The sequence below is a fragment of the Palaemon carinicauda genome, chromosome 38 (genome assembly GCF_036898095.1).
Source record: "Palaemon carinicauda isolate YSFRI2023 chromosome 38, ASM3689809v2, whole genome shotgun sequence".
In the NCBI taxonomy this organism is placed as follows: domain Eukaryota; kingdom Metazoa; phylum Arthropoda; class Malacostraca; order Decapoda; family Palaemonidae; genus Palaemon; species Palaemon carinicauda.
Window position 1 is genome coordinate 35,063,958 of NC_090762.1, and position 20,418 is coordinate 35,084,375.

Below are 20,418 nucleotides of genomic sequence, written 5' to 3' on the forward strand. Positions count from 1 at the left end.
ATTAATAAAAACCCATGCAGTTAAGACAGGTCATACCTGGTCAGCAACGGAATCCTACAAATATCATTTAGAAGATTAATTAAGGGTAGCATCTTATTGCATACATTTTATATCTATCTCTAAGGGAATAAATGTTCATATATATATATATATATATATATATATATATATATATATATATATATATATATATATATATATATATATATATATATATACATATATATATATACATATATATATATATATATATATATATATATAGAGAGAGAGAGAGAGAGAGAGAGAGAGAGAGAGAGAGAGAGAGAGAGAGAGAGAGAGAGAGAGAGAGAGAGAGAGAGAGAGAGAGAGAGAGAGAATATTTATAAATTTTCAATGTTAGAATTTGTTTTCAATGAAAATAGATAATTCCTTTAGACTAATATTAATTTTAAAAGTAGTATTTATTTTATTAAATAACATGTTATGTTACATTTAGTCCAAGTCACTTAGGAATAGCAAAGGAAAAAGACATGAGTATGTCAGCATAAGCTACTTACCATATATAGGCTACATACAATCAGTACCTAGCGAAGTCCCACCAATGGCTGCTGATGACTCAGAAGATAGACGTAGAGAGGCTCCCTCACACCTGCCTCCCCTTTTAGCTCATAAGGATAGTGAGGTTGCAGACACTACTAAAAACTATCAAGCTTGAGCTGAGCTCGAACTTCTCTCCAACAGAATGCAAGACAGTGATGTTTCCAATAGACTACCAGAACCCTCGTAATTTAATTTCAGTAATGTATTGTGAGTTTGAGCCACATGCCCCAACAATGGGCTCCCGGAGGGCCTTCAGAACCACAGTGCAACTGTTGGTAAACCCTGCTCGTTCACCATTAAATAAAAGTTAAGAGGTTGGAGAACCCGAGGGAAGAAATTCGGAACTTGGGTAAAGTACACGGCTATAAACAAGGTACAGCTAGGGACGATCAGAACATTACAGACCCTCGTGAGATATGTCTAAAATACACTGTTTGAAGTGCACTGATGGGACCAACCCATCTTTAATAGAGGGATTTATCTCTCCATGTATATGCCTCTGTAAGAAAGCTTTATAGAAATCCTTTTCCCCCTCCCTTCATTAATGTGAAATTTAGGGTTGTGGTGACCCATTAGAAACATTCCTGTCTGGTAATCTGATGGACTGGGTTTCGAGTCCCACTCAAGCTCGATAGTTCTTGTAATGTCTGCAACCTCACCATTCTTGTGAGCTAAAGATGATGGGTTTGGGGTTGGCTATAGGTCTACATGCTGAGTCATCACCAGCCATTGCCTGGACCTAGCTAGGGTAGAGAGGGGGCTATGTACAGTATATATGGTCATTCTCTAGGGCATAGTCCTGCTAGCTTAGACACTGCCATTCATGAGTGGGCTTTAAACCTTTAAAATCCATACTTTCATTTTACATGACCTCATTACTGTATATTAACCTAGAGCGTCCAAGTATTGTGGGATAGTTTTGACAAGACTTTAAAATGTCTTCATTAACAGAGAATTTTATCATATATAGTCACATTACTTAAAAAAGATTCTTGACAAATTGTTTAACAATATCTTATATCACATACTTGTGACATTTACTATACTGCTTTTGTTGAATCTTATAGATGACTTATGTGAATATTTTGAATAACCTCTTGACCTTGGCCTGTTTACATAACGTGTTTATCAATTTACACTCTAATGGTATACATTTACTATTTGCTAACTTGACACCTGTCCCTTCTTTACCACAGGTGCTTCAGTGCATAGGCTAAGAAGGAGAACCAGTTTGCAGCAGGAACTTCAGGCAATGCTGAACTCTTACTCCTAAGTGATAAGAAAGAACAGTCATGAAGTGAATTTGAAAAGTAAAACATTAAGCTTAAATCCTGTGTTACGTGTTACTTGAGAAATGCTATATTTTACAGGCATATGCAAATATTCTAGAACTTAATTGGCTTATTCTAACACAGTGAAACATAAAACAAAATGATACTAATTGTTGAATCAGCAAGGGCCGGTCTGTGGAGTTATGAGCCCTCAACAACATTTCTTGTTTACCTCTACCTCTTGTTTTCCTTCTTTCTCTTGAGCCTGGAAATTGTACACATCTTCCATTCCACATTAAGTATAAATCAACATGCCCAAGAGAATAACTACATGGAACAACACCATCCCCGGGACCAAAGCATGTCAGGAGCGACACTTCGACTTGCATTCGTGCTTGATCAACAAGAACGTAGTTCCTACCACAATCAAGATGGTCACTACATAGAGCCAGCTAATGAACAGCCTTCTCAGGAACATCAATCTCCTTATTTAGAAAATAATAGAAGTACTTGCCTGAACGATGGTTGCAGCATAGTGTGTGATTCAAAGAATACTGTATCCTCTAATAATGATGAATGTATATATTCCTTTAAAGATGGTGATCATAACATACAACCTGGTAGAGGGAATGTCCAAAAGAGATCTAATATTAATAGTCATAAGCCAAATGACAACATTTGTAAAGAAATTAAACATATTAGTGATGATATTACGCCACAAAAAACATATCTATACATTGAGGGGTTATGCAATAACTGTATAAATGCAAACCACATCTTTAGTCAACACGATTCTATGGGTACCTGGAACTCTGATAGATGACAAAGTTGTCTATTATCAACAAATGAACCAGTACTGTATTGTTATCTTTTTTAATTATATGATCTCATCCTTGTTGATTTACTCACACAAAGCCATGATGAAACGGTGTCAGGTGTACACAATTTTAAACATTAAGGATTACGAGTGTGAAAAGTTTTGATCAAATGTGCCAGTAATTTATATTCTCTATTTTCCTCTTAATGCAAAACACTTTAAGATTGACACAGAGGTTTGCCCTGTGAAGATTATATGAAATAGAAAACTTTCTTGTGGGTGTCCTTAGAAATAATTCTAATCTATCATTACCATGATGCTTGATTTACATAATTTCATATTTACACTATAGTACTCTACTTTCAATGCCTTTCAATTTACAAAATTGAATGTACATAAACTAACAGAGTATGTTAAAATTAAGTCATTTCAAAAGAATTAAACTTAATTGCTTTTCACTTTCTCTTTTCTACACTGCCATCTCATTTGACTGAATCATTAAATCTGAGCTGAATATTTCCTAAAATTCTAAGTTAAATAAAATGGCCAGTTATTAAAGGAGGAACAGCAAATGTTTTCCATAACTAAGTAATGTTACAGAGAAATATGTACTGTATCTTATTATTTGGGGAAATTTCTTCTTTGAAGTAAAAATTATAGATAAAAAAAATACATGATTGTATTGAAACTATCCTTTTTTTTCCCAAAATCTCTCATTTTTCTTTTTTTTTTACATTATTGTTACTTCTTGAACTACTGTGTGGATTAAGCATTAAAAAATCATTCCAGGAATGTCCATTGTAAATTATATGCTTTTCTCATAAAATTGTTGTCTCGTCAAAAATTTACAAACATGTTTGTATTTTGTTATAATCCACAGGTAAAACATAATTAAAGTTATTAACAAAATTAGTGATCAAATTATTATACCATTTTAACAGTATAGTCCTGGGTATATTATATAATAAGATACACTTAAGATTTTAGTACACATACCTTCATTTACCCAATTTTGATTACTTTCTTTGCCAGACTTTCTACTGTAGTGTTATTTCTGTCATATCATTATATAATTAGTATAGTAATTACACAAAGTCTGAACAATAATACAATAGTAATATTTAACATCAGATAAATGATCTTTTAATTCACAGGTTTAGATATCATTATATATAAAACAAAAAGTTTTCAAGCTTTTTTTCTTGATGAACAAGTCACTACCCAGCTATGCACAAGAACCGGGTAAGCACTCAGAAACCAGTTTTCTCATAACATAGATCCACGAAAGAAAATTACATCCGAATACCCAAAACCATAGAAAAACTATACATCAGTATATCAAGAAATATTCAAAGTTATAGACACAAATAGAGGTTTTTGTAATAGATTATGGGAGATATTCAAATCTCTATTAACTTCCCAACATACACAAAAAAGGTCATTCCAAATAAGCGAATCAATTCAAAATAAATGGTGAATGAAGACTCATCAGAAAATAGCATTATTTATTCAAAAGCTCTTATCAAATTAAAGCACTTACAATATGTGTACGATAATGTACTGCATACACTATAGGAAAATATATATCTTTATGTACTGTAGTTTACTTAAGTTTACAATGAAAGACTCCACGATATAAAACTACAGTTTCAAGTGAATATAAATACTCATTATATCTCGAGACCAAGCAATACAAACAAGGATCCAAGAGATGCTGCAACACTCCATGAATACTGTAGTATCCACAGTGCACCATGCAAGGCATAAAGTAAGCCTTTTCACACATTGGTTTTATTTCTGAGTGAGCAGTATCTCCTAATACTTTTCATCGAGGTCAAGATTACCATGGCATAGCACATTGTTTTCAAAACCCACAGCACTTGGGTTCAAATCATATTTACAGAAGGTCCTCAACATACAACCATACAGAGGTACAAACACAAATCCATCTGAAATTGTAAACCTCAGAGAGTGTATAAAAAGTTCATAATGAAATACTGTAATTAACCCTTTTACCCCCAAAGGACGTACTGGTACGTTTCACAAAACTCATCCCTTTACCCCCATGGACGTACTGGTACAGTATGTCCTTGCAAAAACCTGCTATTTACATTTTTTTTTCATATTTTTTACAATTTTTTGAGAAACTTCAGGCATTTTCCAAGAGAATGGGACCAACCTGACCTCTCTATGATAAAAAATTAAGGCTGTTAGAGCAATTAAAAAAAATATACTGCAAAATGTGCTTGAAAAAAAATTAACGCCTGGGGGTTAAGGGTTGGAAAGTTCCAAATAGCCTGGGGGTAAAAGGGTACGATATCATATAATTAAATGTAGCAGGTAAAACAACAATTGCATTACGAAATGGGATTATTTGTTGAATTTTGCAGCTGAAAATCATAGGCATGTGAGTGATGTGAAGCCTCTCCTAGGCCAAAATTTAAGAAAAATCAACTTACCAAACAATTTAACTTAAAAATATTTTGAAACCCATTAATTTTGTAAATTGAGGGCCTTCCGTTAAAAAATCTGACTGAATTTGTATTAATCATATGGAGGGTGTACATACTATATCACATACAGTAATCTTTTAGAAAATCTACATTGGCATCTTCTGGAAGTTAAAAATAAATATTAAATTCTTAATATAGGGAATTAAATGTTGTACAATGTCAGTACAGAATACTGATTCAGATTTCCTATCAATGATTAATGAATTACTAATCAAAATAAATATTTATCAAAGCTATATCAAGATCCATCCTCATAAAAAATTTTACTTTCAAATTAGAAACAAAATTTTATCACAAAAAAAAGATCCATTCATTAAAAATTCTACTTAATTCTATCACAAAAAATTCTGCTACTTTAGCTATTGAATTAATTCAATTAAACAAAGCCTATTTCACACTATAAAGTAAGCTTACAGCTTCATAAAAATAAAAGTGATGACTAGCCAGTACCAGCATATTTAGAAAAGTTTCTGTTGAAGGATAGATTTTATAACAAATATAAAATGAATGTCGGCTACCCGCCAAATTTGAGAGAAGTGCCTTGGTAAATAAATATATATACAGTAGATTATATAGGCCTATATCTATATATCTATATCTATATCTATATATATCTATCTATATATATATATATATATATATATATATAGCAACTTTATTTTGACAGTCATTACAAAAACTCATTTCTCGCAAAGACAATTCACTTTCACTATAAAAAAAAACTAATGAATATTCTTGCTTTCACAATACGGTATTGTGCAATTCAAGTAGGCTACAGCTTCATAAAAATAAATGTGATGACTAGCCAGTACCAACATAATAAGATAAAAATTAAAGTTCTGTTGAATGTCGATATATATATATATATATATATATATATATATATATATATATATATATATATATATATATATATATATATATATAAATAAAAGTAAAATATAGCAACTTCATTTTGACAGTCATTATGAAAATTCTCTTTTCACAAAAACAAAACACTTTCTCTATAAAAAACAAACAATGAATATTCTTCCTTTAATAAATCAACATAAATAAAGGACTTAAAATTTACACCACTGAGCGCAGATCCATCCTCTACGTCTTATCGGCCATTGGAGAACTCAATTGGAGCAAATGAAGCAAGATGTGTCGGATCTACATCATCCTGGAAGGGAAGTACAGTATATTAACATTTTAAAAAGCACAGTACAGTAATACAATTTATCATTTTGCAACTTTAAGAATATAACAAAAGTACAAATACAAAAACTACATATATGCATCAGCTAGTATTATGGCCATTTTCTACATATAATGGTTTCTAGAAATATTATATAATAACAGAAAAGAATGGCTACAACTATCTGAAATGTTATATAATCTCAGAAAAGAATGGCTATGTCTACAACTACAGTTTCTAAATTATTATATAACCACAGGAAAAAATGGCTACATCTATCTGATGTTGCTACAGTAGCTATGACTAGGGTTGCTTTATTGGCTTCCCACTACTCGTAGTGGCTACATTTAAATCAGTACCAGCCTCATGCCTTCCGTGGGGGTAAACAAGGAGTTTTGACAAATTAAAATCCTATTTTAAAGGGGGTGCCATGTAGTCTACATGATTGGATTCACTGTTCTAGCCTCTCAAAGTAATATCCTTGGAGATCACACAGCACATTAATCCCAAAGATAAATGTTAAAAAAAAAAAAAAAAAAAAAAAAAAAATTGGAAGGATTCCCTTAATTACTGGAAATTTAAGATTTCCATGATGGCCTATATTTTCGATCTCAAATGATAAATTTATTGCAAACAATTTTGCTGCAAAAAAGATGAGAATTGTTAGATAGCTGGAACCAATTTGAATGATAAGATACAGCCTCACATCTAAACCTGGTGAAATTTGACACAAACAGTACTGAATTGCGTAGTGCAAACTCCTGTGAATCGAGTGCTCTACAGTGTGCTGTTTACAACATTCAGTTGCATGAGAATGAGTTTTGTACCAATTGCACAGCTGATTGCAAGATCATACAATTTATATAGTCATGAGTCCACAGCATTAAAAGCAGTAATATAGTCACAACTCATCAATCAGGAATGTCAACACAGAGTTGGGGAGGTTGGCACAACAAATGACACACAATTACAGTATGTAATACATCAAACCTCGCTCAGTTAATACAAAACTAAGTAAGGGAAAAAGGCCACATGCAGTGCAAACTAAAGACAGTGCTATTCAGGGGAGAAAAATGTGCACTACAGAATTTGGGCTCTACTTCTATAATAATAATCCTCAATTACATCCAAGTGTCTTTATTTTCAATAATTTAGTTTTTGTAAAAGCAGCAAGGATTAAAACTTTCAATTTGCAAATCATTAAATGACAAATGCTATAGTTAAACTCTTTGTACTGTTTCAAAATATATCATCTGCAGGACATATTAAAAACTTTCTCCATTATAATATATTTTGATGAAAATAAGTATTCTAGGGAGGGGAAAAATGGGGCAAAGTAGCAATAAGTAGCCTGAACAACATTTGATGAGTGGATTTCTCCATTTAAAATGGAAGCCCAACCACTGAGACTTAGGAGGGCATTCAATGCCCATATGCAGCTGAGGAATGAATACCTGGTAGTTGCAATTTGAGGTAAAAGTTAAGAGACTGGAAAGAAGGATGGAAGAAACAAAGTAGGAACACAGGTATAGAAAAAGGCTAAACAGCAAAAGCAGCAAGAGACAAAGATGCTGCTAAGACCCTTAAATGATGTCTACAGTGCACCACATGAAGTGCACTATGGCACTAACCCTTTATTAGCTGAACAAATCATTAGTTATCAATACTGTATTGACATGCATGGAATTATAAGGATCTTACTTCATACAAAGGAATCACTTGTGGTTTGTTCCTGCTACTAGATAGGCACATGCACACAAAAAACCAACTGAAAGTTAAACCTTCTGTAAAATAGAAAATACATCTTTTTATCAAATGATAGGCTTAGGATGTGAGATAGCAGTGCGAGAGGGATATATAAGAGGGAGGTATTAAGGTATACTTGGGGGAGGTGCCTTGGTATATGGATTGATGGGAGGTTTTTGTTTGTGGAAAATAGGATAATCATATGCTTAGGGGACAAGATTATGCAGATGTGGGAGAGAGGGGATATTAACGCAACTCACAACAGCACACTGACATTAACCATGTGGTTCATGCAAAACAAAGTATATCTATGTGTAGAGGATAGAAGGAGACAAATAATAGATGGAAACAATACCAGTTAAAAAGTGGCCTGCTAAAAGTATTTATCAACAAACCTCAACATAACAAGCAGGATGCCATCAGTGTCCATTGCCTGTCTAGGAACATCAAAAGTCTCCCTCATCCTCAATGATGTTAGGGTTGGCATAAGATTAGTATTCATCAATATAATGAACTATTACATACAAAAAGGGTAATTTTATTACAGGTACATGAATGAGATCAATAAAGGAATTGCTATAGCATGAGTTTAAGTTTCTTTGATAAAAAACATTGATCTGAGTGAGTTTGATTGATATCTATAGAAAAGTTCCAACAAAATCTTTAAGACTAAGGAAAAAAACATGGAAACAAATATCACAGCTTGTAGGCAACTATAGTTGTAATAGGCAGGCTTTGTTGGATAAGGTAGTTATTAAATGTGCCTCATTGGGAAATGAAGGTATTGAGAAGGAAAATATTCAATACCCTAAAATTCAAACTTCAATACTAACCTGGCTAATACACACTATCTAATACTCTTAAAAACCCATAACAAAATGCAACTTATCATAACTACAACTTATGAAAATCAACTGCTTTCATAAAAGCAACATAAACCTAAAAGGGAACTAAGAAAATAAAAAGTACCTGCTTTAGTAATCTTATTACTGCAGATGTCGATGAGAAGAAAACTTGTTCGATGACAGATGTAAAATTAAACAATTAACACTTATGACGCATTTCTCATGTGTGAGGGATTTTGAAATAATTTCATCTTTAGTGTGCAAAAATGAACATCCCATTATACAGTAAATACCTTTGTCTACAAATCCATGGCATATACTATACTTGCACACTAACTTATAGTTTTGCAGCTTGAGCACACAGTACAATAGTTACACAGAATCTTTCGTTAAACTTGGAATAAACTTCAACTTACCGAGAATTCCAAACCCAACTGGCTGCATGAATCTTCAAACATCTTTCTGGCAGTCATGTAGTGCTGGGAGTCACTTTTGAGGATCAACCAGTAATCAACTTCCTGGAACCTGATACAGTAAGAGAAACATTTATAAATTTTAAATACTGACATAAAAATGAGATTTAATATCACATGAGGGTGGTAAAAGGAATCTGGATTTGAGCAAACAATAACAGTAATATCATTGATCATCAATACAAAAAGAAAGAGCTATGCAAGTACAACAGTATTTGTGGGCTCCGACCTGTGCCGCCCAATGAAATGCTCCTTTTACATCATTTCTAAGGTAAAACTGCAATTTTTCCTTCGTCAAAATCCCTTTAATCCATATAATAATCTTGAAGACACTTCCATGACACTTCCATTTAATGTGTAGTTACCTAATGGATATTAGTCATAGCTCACTTTCTGTCACAAACATTGCCATACGGCATTAATAGGCAATAAAACAATTAGTCCTGTGCAAGAAATCTTACCAAACATTCCTTATGCTATGTGCTTGGAAGTGCAAACTGGCTATCAAACTAAAGAAAAATGTAATTTTAATGATAAAAATTTATATTTCTATAATCATACATTCCTATATAAAAAATAGCTTAGTTCTGGTTGGTAGAAGTTCATCAGGTGGATTCTCTGTTCAAGTGAATTACAAAAGTAACTAGTCCTCTATAAAACTTGACCCAGGATATACTGTCTGGTGGTTGATCTCAAAGCAAGCTCATTAGGAGTAGGCTATTTCTGTTATTCATCTCTTATTGGAGAGTGGATTTTTACAATTATTCCTATGGTTTGATACTACCCACATTCTAAACAGATAAGATGTTGGAAACTAGTGTAGTAGTAGTTCTCAGAGTATAGATATAGGAAGATTAGTCATATAAACCTATCAATATTCCCCTAATTTTTCAGTCTCTCAACCAAGTGGCACTTGCAAAATGTATCATCATCATCATCTTCTCCTCCCACACCTATTGATGCGAAGGGCTTTGGTTACATTTTGCCAGTCATCTTTATCTTGAGCTTTTAAATCAATACTTCTCCATTCATCCTCTTCTACTTCATATTTCATAGTCCTCAGCCATGTAGGTCTGGGTCTTCCAACTCATTCTAGTGCCTTGTGGAGCCCAGCTGAATGTTTGGTGAACTAACCTCTCTCGGGGAGTGCGAAGAGCATGCCCAAACTACCTCAATCTACCCCTCATCATGACCTCATCCACATATGGCACTCGAGTAATCTCTCTTATAGTTTCATTTCTAATCATGTCCTGCCATTTAAATCCCAATATACTTCTGAAGGCTTTGTTCTTAAATATGTTATTTTCATTAGTAAAATAAATTTTTGAATATACTTACCCGATAATCATGTAGCTGTCAACTCCGTTGCCCGACAGAAATCTAAGGAGGGATACGCCAGCTATCACAATACTAGAAGGGGGTGTACTAACAGCGCCACCTGTGGCCAGGTACTCAAGTACTTCTTGTTGACACCTCCTCAATTATTCCTCGATCCCACTGGTTCTTTATGGGGAGGAAGGGAGGGTCAATTAAATCATGATTATCGGGTAAGTATATTCAAAAATTTATTTTACTAATGAAAATAACATTTTTCAATATTAAACTTACCCGATAATCATGTAGCTGATTCGCACCCAGGGGGGTGGGTGAAAACCAGTGAACAAGATTAAAGGATAGCCAAGTATCCCCACATTTCATATAACAGTTATCTCTAATAACAAATGAAATAATAAGTACCTGGTAAGGAAGTCGAATTGAACCGTTACTCTGCCTCTTTTTAAGTTCGTCTTCCTTACTGAGCGCAGCGTTCCTCTTGGAGGCTGAATCAACCCAAGGTGCTAAAGTATATAGGGTTGCAACCCCTACTAAAGGACCTCTACACAACCTTTAACCCAGGCGCTTCTCAAGAATGAATTGACCACCCGCCAAATCAAAAGGATGCGGAAGGCTTCTTAGCCTACCGTAACAACCATAAAAACAACAAAAGAATTCAAGAGAAAAGTTAAAAAGGTTATGGGATTAAGGGAATGTAGTGGCTGAGCCCTCACCTACTACTGAACTCGCTGCTACGAATGGTCCCAGGGTGTAGCAGTTCTCGTAAAGAGACTGGACATCTTTCAGATAAAAAGATGCAAACACTGACTTGCTCCTCCAATAGGTTGCATCCATTACACTCTGCAGAGAACGGTTTTTATTAAAGGCCATCGAAGTAGCTACGGCTCTTACTTCGTGGGTCCTTACCTTCAGCAATGCAAGGTCTTCCTCCTTTAAATGAGAATGTGCTTCTCTGATCAGAAGCCTTATATAATACGAAAGCCCATTCTTGGACATGGGTCTCGAGGGTTTCTTGATGGCACACCATAAGGCTTCTGACTGTCCTCGGAGAGGTTTAGACCTCTTTAGATAATATTTGAGAGCTCTGACAGGGCAAAGAACTCTCTCAAGTTCGTTACCTACCATGTTGGAAAGGCTAGGTATCTCGAACGATCTAGGCCAAGGACGTGAAGGAAGCTCGTTCTTTGCTAGGAATCCAAGCTGGAAAGAACATGTAGCAGACTCGGTCGTGAAACCAATGTTCTTGCTGAAGGCATGAACCTCACTGACTCTTTTAGCTGTTGCCAGGCAAACGAGAAAAAGAGTCTTGAGGGTAAGGTCCTTAAATGAAGCTGACTGGAGAGGTTCGAACCTAGATGTCATAAGGAACCTTAAGACTACGTCTAAATTCCAGCCTGGAGTGGAAAGACGACGATCTTTAGACGTCTCAAAAGACTTAAGAATGTCTTGAAGGTCCTTGTTGGAAGACAGGTCCAAACCTCTATGGCGGAGAACTGAGGCCAACATACTCCTATATCCCTTAATCGTAGGAGCTGAAAGGGATCTCTCATTTCTAAGATGAAGCAGGAAGTCAGCTATTTGGGTCACAGAGGTATTGGTAGAGGATATTGAATTGGCTCTACACCAGCTTCGGAAGACCTCCCACTTAGACTGGTAGACCCTACGAGTGGAAACCCTCCTTGCTCTGGCAATAGCCCTGGCTGCCTCCTTCGAAAAGCCTCGAGCTCTAGCGAATCTTTCGACAGTCTGAAGGCAGTCAGTTGAAGAGCGTGGAGGTTTGGATGTAACCTGTCTACGTGAGGTTGACGTAGAAGGTCCACTCTTAGAGGTAGAGTCCTGGGGAAGTCTACTAGCCATTGTAGTACCTCTGTGAACCATTCTCTTGCAGGCCAAAGGGGAGCAACCAGCGTCAGCCGTGTCCCTTCGTGCGAGACGAATTTCTGCAGAACCTTGTTGATTATCTTGAACGGAGGGAATGCGTACAGGTCGAGATGGGACCAGTTCAGTAGAAAGGCATCCACATGAACTGCTGCAGGGTCTGGAACAGGAGAACAAAACAGAGGAAGTCTCTTGGTCATGGAGGTGGCAAACAGATCTATGGTAGGTTGACCCCACAAGGTCCAAAGTCTGTTGCACACACTCTTGTGGAGGGTCCATTCCGTGGGAATGACCTGATTCCTTCTGCTCAGACGATCTGCTGACACGTTCATATTGCCCTGGATGAACCTCGTGACTAGAGAGAGGTTTCGACTTCTTGACCAAATGAGGAGGTCCCTTGCGATCTCGTAAAGGCTCCTCGAATGGGTCCCCCCTTGCTTGGAGATGTAAGCCAAGGCTGTGGTGTTGTCCGAGTTCACCTCCACCACTTTGCCTAGCAGGAGGGACTTGAAGTTCAACAGGGCTAGATGAACTGCCAGCAGTTCCTTGCAGTTGATGTGGAGAGATCGTTGTTCCTCGTTCCACATTCCGGAGCATTCCTTTCCGTCCAAGGTTGCACCCCAGCCCGAGTCCGATGCATCTGAGAAGAGATGAAGATTGGGGGTCTGAATGGCCAAGGATAGACCCTCTCTGAGAAGAAGGTTGTGCTTCCACCACAGGAGAGTGGTCTTCATCTCTTGGTTGATAGGGATAGAGATTGCTTCCAGGGTAGAACTCTTGTCCCAATGAGCTGCAAGGTGGAATTGAAGAGGGCGGAGGTGGAGTCTGCCCAGCTCGACAAACAGGGCTAGGGACGAGAGAGTCCCTGTGAGACTCATCCACTGTCTCACTGAGCAACTGTTCCTCTTCAGCATGCTCATGATGCACTCTAGGGCTTGGCTTATCCTGGGGGCCGATGGAAAAGCCCGAAAACTCTGACTCTGAATTTCCATTCCCAGATACACGATGGATTGTGAGGGAATGAGTTGAGATTTTTCCAAATTGACTAATAGACCCAGGTCTCTGATAAGGTCTAAAGTCCAAAGAAGATTCTCCAGACAACGACGACTCGAGGAGGCTCTCAACAGCCAGTCGTCTAGGTAGAGGGAGGCTCTGATGTTTGACAAGTGAAGGAACTTGGCTACATTCCTCATCAGAAGGGTAAAGACCATAGGAGCTGTGCTTAGGCCAAAACACAGGGCTTGGAATTGGTAGACGACCTTTCCGAAGACGAATCTTAGGAAAGGTTGGGAGTCTGGATGAATCGGAACGTGAAAATAAGCATCTTTCAAGTCCAATGAGACCATCCAGTCCTCCTGTCTGACCGCTGCTAAAACCGACTTGGTCGTCTCCATCGTGAACGTCAGCTTGGTGACATACTCGTTGAGAGCGCTGACGTCCAGGACAGGTCTCCAACCTCCTGTCTTCTTGGCCACAAGAAAGAGGCGGTTGTAGAAGCCCGGGGATTGATGGTCCCGGACTACAACCACAGCCTTCTTCTGCACAAGAAGCGACACCTCCTGGTGCAAAGCTAGCCTCTTGTCCTCCTCTTTGTAGTTGGGAGAGAGGTTGATGGGCGAAGTGGTCAGAGGTGGTTGAAGGAAGAATGGAATCCTGTAACCGAACCTCAGCCAACTGACAGACTGTGCGTCTGCACCTCTCATCTCCCAAGCTCGCCAGAAGGTCTTGAGTCTGGCTCCTACTGTCGTCTGGAGAATCGGAGAGTCAGTGTTTTCCTTTGGATGGCTTGGATCCTTTCCTGGACTTGCCTCTGTAAGAGTCTGGACGGGAGTTTCCTCGGCTGGGGGCTCTACCACGAAAGGGCGGTATGAATCTAGTCGCAGGGGTATCAGTCACTGGGGAGCGGTAAGTCTTAGGGGCTGAGGTGGAAGCCTTAGACTTACGAGCCGAAGAAGCCACAAGATCGTGCGTGTCTTTCTGAATCAAAGCAGCCGACAAATCTTTAATGAGCTCTTCGGGAAAAATAAACTTCGAAAGAGGAGCAAACAGAAGTTGTGAACGTTGGCAAGGGGTAATGCTGGCGGAAAGGAAAGAACACAGCTGTTCCCTTTTCTTCAAAACCCCTGACACGAACAAGGACGCTAGCTCGCCCGATCCGTCTCTGATGGCCTTATCCATACAGGACATTAACAGCATGGCAGAATCTTTGTCCGTATGGGAGGTTTTCTTGCTGAGGGCCCCCAGGCACCAGTCTAGAAAATTAAACATTTCAAACGCTCTAAACACTCCTTTAAGCAAGTGATCCAAGTCCGAAAAGGTCCAACACACTTTTGAGCGTCTCATAGCAGATCTTCGAGGCGAGTCTACCAGACTTGAGAAGTCAGCCTGGGCAGAGGCAGGTATTCCCAAGCCTGGTGCTTCCCCTGTGGCATACCAAACGCTCGCTTTCGAAGTGAGCTTCGTTGGAGGGAACATGAAGGAAGTCTTGCCAAGAAGTTGCTTAGACTGCAGCCATTCCCCTAGGATCCTAAAAGCCCTCTTGGAGGATCTAGCTAGGACAAGCTTGGTATAGGAAGACTGAGCTTGTTGCACTCCCAGCGAAAACTCAGATGGTGGAGAGCGGGGTATAGCTGAGACAAAATGGTCTGGATAAACCTCCCTGAGAAGAGCCAAGACCTTGCGAAAATCAAGAGACTGTGGAGAGGGTCTGGAGTCGTCCACGTCCGAAGAGGGATCAAGGTGTGCTTCCTCATCATCCGAAATCTCAACCCCAGAATGAGGCGACGGGATCGGATACGAATGCTGAACCGCAGAGTCAGAACGAGCAGGAACAACAACAGAGGTGGAAGGAGGAGGTGCAGCAAGTTCCTGTTCCTGTGGTATGAGTGAAGCGTGAATAGATCGAGGCTGTGCAGAACAAGGTAAAGTTCCAGCAAGCAGAGATGTCTGAGTAGCAGGATCAGGGTGCACGGGTAGAGCTCGGTGCAGCAGCTGAGCAGACTGACTCACAGGTGGAAGAGGTTCAACATCGTACGCCTGGCAGATGGAGCTGCGACTGGGTGCAGCGAGTGCAGGCGGGTGCAGCACAGGCTGAACCGGTGCATGAGGCTGGTGCACCACCGGTGCAGGCGGGTGCAGCAAAGGCTGAACGGGTGCAGGAGGTTGGTGCACCACCGGTGCAGGCGGGTGCAGCACAGGCTGAACGGGTGCAGGAGGTTGGTGCACCACCGGTGCAGGCGGGTGCAGCACAGGCTGAACGGGTGCAGGAGGTTGGTGCACCACCGGTGCAGGAGGGTGCAGCACAGGCTGAACCGGTGCAGGAGATAGGTGCACCACAGGTGCAGGAGGTGCAGCACTCTCAGCACGACACTCACGCATCAGGTCCGAAAGCTGAGCTTGCATGGACTGAAGCATAGACCACTTGGGATCAGCAGAGACAGTAGCAGACTGAGGTAAAGCCATAACAGTGGTTGCACCACCGGTGCAGCTCTGTTGTACCTTACTCCTCTTGGGCGGAGTACAATCGCTAGAAGACTGAGGAGAGTCAGAGCTGAGCCAACGACTGCAACCTGGCTGAGCACTCGTGGGTTGGACTCTGCGTTTAAGAGGTCTAGAGACCTGAGACCAACGATTCTTCCCCGAGAGAAGATCAGCGGACGAGCGGAAGACGGGCTCAATCGTCTGCAAGTGGGAGTGACGGTCTGTGGTAGACACGCCCGCAACCACTGAGGATGATTCTGTGCGCCTAACAAGGCCTGCCGAACCCTTATGCCCTTCGACATTGCTTCTCCCCTGGGCTTGGGAGCTTGCAAGAGGTCCCGGACTGGGAGAACGACTGGCTCGCACAGAAAAATCCCCACGCACCACACTGGCACTAACACTAGTACAAGGCACTGCACCGACACTAGCACTCGTCACAGCACTGGCACTAACTTCACCCACTGCACTCTTGGCCTTCAACTCTTTCACTTCGGCCATCAGAGACTTATGGTCACTTACCACTGACTCTACCTTATCGCCTAAAGCCTGAATAGCACGTAAAACCACTGACATATCAGGCGGAGGGCACACAGTAGGATCGGGGGTAGCCACTACAGGGGTAGGATCAGGAAGAGGATCATGAGATGAGGAAAATAAAGAAGAGTGAGAAGAACTCCTCCTAGCTCTAATTCTCTCTAACTTAGAAGAATACTTTAAAAGTCGGACAAAATCCAATTCCGAAAGACCGGCGCATTCCTCACATCGATTTTCTAACTGACAGGGTCTGTCCCTACAGTCAGAACAAGCGGTGTGAGGATCTACCGAGACCTTCGGAATACGTCTATTGCAAGACCTACAACGTCTATGGGAGGGGGCTTGCGAAATGTCAGACATTTTGTTTTCAAGAGAAGTCAAAGGGAGATCCAAAAAACAAGCAAAAATTCGTTAACCGTTAAACTGAATTAAATAAAAGCTATCTAGCTAATATCAGAAGGTTTCCAGTAATGCGACAGCCGTAAATCAAAGAGAATACATCACCAAATAAGCGAGAATAAACTCGAAGACCATGAGCGTATCCCAGAACGTCTAGCCGGAGGCACGACAGAGGAATAATTGAGGAGGTGTCAACAAGAAGTACTTGAGTACCTGGCCACAGGTGGCGCTGTTAGTACACCCCCTTCTAGTATTGTGATAGCTGGCGTATCCCTCCTTAGATTTCTGTCGGGCAACGGAGTTGACAGCTACATGATTATCGGGTAAGTTTAATATTGAAAACTACAAAATCTGCTTGATACTGTTCAATTGTTATACCCCAATTGCATATTCCATTCTCATCATCTCTGTCTTAGATCTATCTTGAGCCCAACCTCATGTAACATTTCATATATTCTGGTAAGCAAGCTTTGCAAGTCCTGTGGTGTTTGGCTAATAAGGACTACGTCATCAGTATACTCTAGGTCGGCTAATTTCCTGTTACCACAACCCAATCCTTCTCCACCATTGCCAAAATGTATTGCATAATGAATGTTGGGTAAGTATAAGCAGAATATTGTACACATGATAGACTTTATCTTAAAAATTCTGTTTTTGTAATTTCAGTGGATAACAAATGATAACAACTGTTAGTTATTCTATTAAGAAGTTTTAAATTCATTTGATAAAATTAGAATAATAATATTTCTCTTGAAAAAATACTTTTTGGTCAGGCTGGTAAGAGCCAAGAATTAGAAGTCACAGGTTACCATTTTGCTACAAAGATGAAGTTCCATTTCCTTACCTTTGCGGTAACATTTTTGACACTTCCTCTCGTTTTATTCTACTGGCCGCTTTAGGGTTGTTTTTATTGTAGAATCTGACACATTCAATAGGATTTTTATCGCCCATCCCATAATTTCGACGAACTTCTTGGATGTCGAAGTCATTTCTTGTCAACGAACTATCCTGAGGAATATTGCTCACAAGAGTTTCCATGAGTTTTTCTTTTTTCTGAAGAATGAAAAAGAAAAAGGAAATTTGTCATAAGCTAAATTTTAGCACAGTAATAAAGAAGAACAGCCTGTAAAAAATGTAATTTCAAAAACAAAATTTATTTCTATACTGAACTCATCTTATATTTATATTGCTTCTCTCTCAAAGTTGTCTTCCCTTCAATAGACTTAAGTTTCTAGGCCAGTATCGAGTTAATCTACTGGCTAATGGCAATAACTTCATCATGGGTACGCCATGCCTGCTTTTGTCTCAGTCTCAAAGCCAACACTAATTCCCTATCTTCTTAATAATGATAATAATAATAAACTAATACCGTATCTTCATAATAATAATAATAATAATAATAATAATAATAATGATAATGTTTATTGTGGGCAAAAAATATTTGCATAAAAATTTTACACCAAAGACTCAGTCCAAGCCCAAGTGGAGCAGAGCTCATCGGGCAATAATACAACTAAGATAATATCATCAAATAAGAATAAAAAATAAAAAAGTAAAATTTTATATACATATACACAATATATACATACATATATAAATATATATATATATATATATATATATATATATATATATATATATATATATATATATATATATATATATATATATATATATATATATAGCAAATGTTCAAAATGCAAACCTTTCAAATTCATTTACATTCCAAAAAATTTTTGAAACGTTTTCTTTTCAAAGATCTCACAGATATAAGTTTTATTATTACAATCAACAAATGGGCTATTAACATAAGTATCAGATAAAGTGAAGGTTGCTCCTATATTGAGATTTTAAGGGTGGAAAATTAACTTAATCTTTCTAACTTATTTCATAACCAGTCATTTTTTACGCTAGGTGTTAGACTGAGCAACATACCCTTTTTGGGGAGGAAAGCAGTGATACATCAACAGGATGTAAGTTGTATGATAACAAGACTGATAAATTGAGTGTAAAGTTGTAACTGGTTTCCGAACTTCAACTTTCTAAGGTCATTTTTCCTAAAATTACCTTATAAACATGTGTCAAGGAAAACATATTTACAAATATCAGAAATGAAAACTTAGGAAAAAATGGAAAGTTATCCACAGAAGACTTGAAATGGAAGTGTATTTTATCAATATTTTTCATCGCACTTTACCTAAAAGAAGCCTAGTTTCATCAGAAGTTACTGGGCACCAAGTGCAGTGGTAACTGTGAGACATTATTGTTATTATTATTATTACTTGCTAAGTTACAGCCCTAGTAGGAAAAGCAGGATGCTATTAGACCAGGGGCTCCAACGGGGAAAATAGCCCAGTGAGGAAATGAAACAAGGAGAATAAAATATCTTAAGAACAGTAACAACATTAAAACAGATATTTCCTAAAAAACTATAAAAACTTTAACAAAACAAGAGGAAGAGAGATAAGATAGAATAGTGTGCCCGAGTGTACCCTCAAACAAGATAACTCTAACCCAAGAGAGTGGAAGACCATGGTACTACCCAAAGACCAGAGAACAATGGTTTGATTTTAGAGTGTCCTTCTAGAAGAGCTGCTTACTATAGCTAAAGAGTCTCTCTTAATCTTACCATGAGGAAAGTGGCCACTGAACTATTACAGTGCAGTAGTTAACCCCTTGGGTGAAGAAGAATTGTTTGATAATCACAGTGTTGTCAGTTGTATGAGGACAGAGGAGAATCTGTAAAGAATAGGCCAGACTATTCAGTGCATGTGTAGGCAAAGGGAAAATGAACCATAACCAGAGAGAAGGATCCAATGTAGTACTGTCTAGCCAGTCAAAGGACCCCATAACTCTATAGCGGTAGTATTTCAACTGGTGGCTGGTGCCCTGGTCAACCAACTACTTATCGCAAGTAAGAACGTATTCTTTATTTATTTGCTTAAGTTGAAGTCTTTAGTTATAAACCATGGATTGTGGGTAAAGCAATGGAATCCAACTGAGAAATTCAAGTGATTACGAGTTTACTTGTGGTTAGGATTGGTTACCTATCAAATTAATCTCAAGTGGTGGTTAAATTTATTTATATAGAATGTTGCTTTCCAGTCTCTTTCCTTCCCTATTCCACCTCCACCAGAATGTGGGATTCAGCAATATGAACATCAGGGGAGTTTCATAAACAGATCAGTGATGTCAAGAAACTAAAGATCAGGTTTTGCAACTTTGAAAACTGGAATACAAGAGGTAATCATGCCATCAACTAAGTTACAATAGTTAACATCAATTGCCAGATGACCCTATGGTACCAAAGAGGGGAATGCATTTTGCAGAGGGAGAGAACAATTAATTCTTATTTTGGGTTAGAC

General features: G+C 38.4%; 1 protein-coding gene across 1 annotated transcript in view; it reads right to left on the reverse strand.

Moving 5' to 3' along the window:
- Window positions 1-6,110: 6,110 nt before the first annotated feature.
- Window positions 6,111-20,418, reverse strand: part of LOC137630285 (deoxynucleoside triphosphate triphosphohydrolase SAMHD1-like) — a gene marked incomplete at its 5' end in the record, with an annotated part of 38,495 nt that continues 24,187 nt past the window's right edge. Inside the window, 3 exons of the mRNA XM_068361731.1 lie at window positions 6,111-6,348; window positions 9,371-9,479; window positions 17,898-18,106. Coding sequence (XP_068217832.1) covers window positions 6,286-6,348; window positions 9,371-9,479; window positions 17,898-18,106 — 381 coding nt within the window. The remainder of the gene's footprint in view (window positions 6,349-9,370; window positions 9,480-17,897; window positions 18,107-20,418) is intronic.